This window comes from Octodon degus, unplaced genomic scaffold (genome assembly GCF_000260255.1).
Source record: "Octodon degus isolate 3935 unplaced genomic scaffold, OctDeg1.0 scaffold00054, whole genome shotgun sequence".
Classification (NCBI taxonomy): domain Eukaryota; kingdom Metazoa; phylum Chordata; class Mammalia; order Rodentia; family Octodontidae; genus Octodon; species Octodon degus.
This window is the reverse complement of record NW_004524630.1, coordinates 12,577,489-12,579,349: the sequence shown is the minus strand read 5'-3', so window position 1 is coordinate 12,579,349 and position 1,861 is coordinate 12,577,489. Positions and strand designations below refer to the sequence as shown.

General features: G+C 52.5%; 1 protein-coding gene across 1 annotated transcript in view; it reads right to left on the bottom strand.

The window, feature by feature from the left end:
* Positions 1 to 567: 567 nt before the first annotated feature.
* The window catches only part of Ninj2 (ninjurin 2), a 123,195-nt gene continuing 121,901 nt past the window's right edge, over positions 568 to 1,861 (bottom strand). Inside the window, exons 3-4 of the mRNA XM_023717694.1 lie at positions 1,320 to 1,626; positions 568 to 1,046 (exon numbers count right to left, since the gene is read on the bottom strand). Coding sequence (XP_023573462.1) covers positions 1,336 to 1,626 — 291 coding nt within the window. The 3' untranslated portion in view covers positions 568 to 1,046; positions 1,320 to 1,335. The remainder of the gene's footprint in view (positions 1,047 to 1,319; positions 1,627 to 1,861) is intronic.

Genomic DNA, 1,861 nt, shown 5'->3' with positions numbered 1-1,861 from the left:
CATGGCTGGAGTGTTGTGGGCATCGAACTACAGCAAACTGAGGCTGCCAGCATTGTGGAAGCAGCCACTTAAAGAACTGAGCTAGGGCTGGGCCCCCCTGAGCAGGCACTTTAGTCCCCTGAGCTATCTTGCCTGCCCTGGGATTAGTGTTTTTGAAGCAAAAGAGATTAATAGCAAAGTATTTTGGGGAGGGGGTTTGAGACAAGGTCTCTATGTAGCCAAGGCATCCTTGAGCTCATTAGGTGGCCTTGGCTAGTCTAAAATTCAGAGATCCTCCTAGCTCAGCCCATGCTGGGATTACATGGGTGTGCCACCACACTGGGGTACAATGTGTCTTTGGTTGTAATAAATTCTTTCTGCATTTTTATTTGTATTTTATTTATTTATTATTTTTGGTGGAACCGGGGATTGAACTCAGCCCCTTGCACTTGCCAGGGAAACACTTATTCTACTGAGCCATCTCCCTGGCCCATACATTTTTAATAAATTATTTATTTTGAAAAATTCTTTTTTTAAAATTTTTTTTTGAAAAATTCTTTAAATTGAACCCTTCCCTGTATGTTTTGATCACACCCTGTCTGATCAGTCAGGAAGTGGCTCATCTGTAATCCACTACAGATTAGGACCTATAAGGTCCTAAAAGTTCCTTCTACGACCCTGAAAGAAAGCGCATGCAGATGCCCACCCTGGGGTTGGAGCCTTAGCCCTAACCACAAAAGATGGACTCAGAGTGGCTTTGCAGAAGTCTTTATGGAGGGAAAGAATTCATTTTACAGAAAGGAAACAGCCTGGAGCAGAAGCCAGAGAGGGAACAGAGAGCGGGATTCACAGCTCCTCCAGTCAGGATTCTGCCTGGGAAGGAATCCCAGGAGGGCAGAATCGAGTGTGCTCAGGGCTTTAGACCTTGTCCGGTCATCTCACCCAGCGGAGCATCGTTCAGGAGCTGCGAGGGGGCCAAGGGCCCTTGTACAGCCCAAGGACGGAGGAAAATGCCATCAGCCCGGCAGGTCTGGGAGGAAGGAGAGAAGCAGTTCTGGACCCAGTTTCTGTGGGGGAAGCAAGGGAGAGTTGTGATAGAGCTGCCCAAGGCTGGGGATCACACCCCAGGCCCTGGATTCCCCCACAGCCCATCTTAGGCTGCGGAATGGTCTGCGCCCTTGGCTGAGGGAGAAGCCACCAGTGCCCAAGAAAGGGCTCAGGGCAGGCCCTGCGGAGTCCTTTCATCCTTCAAGGACCACCCCAGAGGGGGCCTCCCTGGGACCCCACAGCCCCAAGCGGGTGAGTGCAGGGCCACCTGGGGACCCCAGGCTCCTCCTCACCAAGTTCCATGCTTCTTCAGAGGGGACCCCCGGAGGCCCTGGCAGCCGGGAAGCCCGTCTTCTGTGCCCCGAAGGCTGTGATGAAAACGTTAAAAACCACAGTGATGAAGACCAGGGCGGTGGCGGCGTTGTTGAGCTGGTTTAGTCGCCACTGGTTTTCTACTTCGTTCAGGTTCAGCCGCGCTGTGGAGCAGAAGGGAGAGGGAAGTGAAGCCAGGTGGGGAGCACAGCCCGGAGCTTCCCTCCCCCGGCTGCCTGAGGCTTGGGGAGGGCCAGATGTGCTTCCTGGACGCTGCAACTGGGTCTTCTGAGAAAGTAGGAAAAGGCAGCTTTGACGCTGGTGGGAATGTAAACTGGACAGCTACTGTGGGAATCAGGAGAGTCTTCAAAAGATTAGGAAGTTGAAAGTGCACTTGACCCAGTGCACTTGAGCCTTCTCGGCACTGTACCTTCTTGGAAGATTCACGGACATAAAGCGATACATGTGACGTGTACCGCGTTTTGGCAGCGCAGCTCCTACTAGGCGAAGCTTGGACATGGCC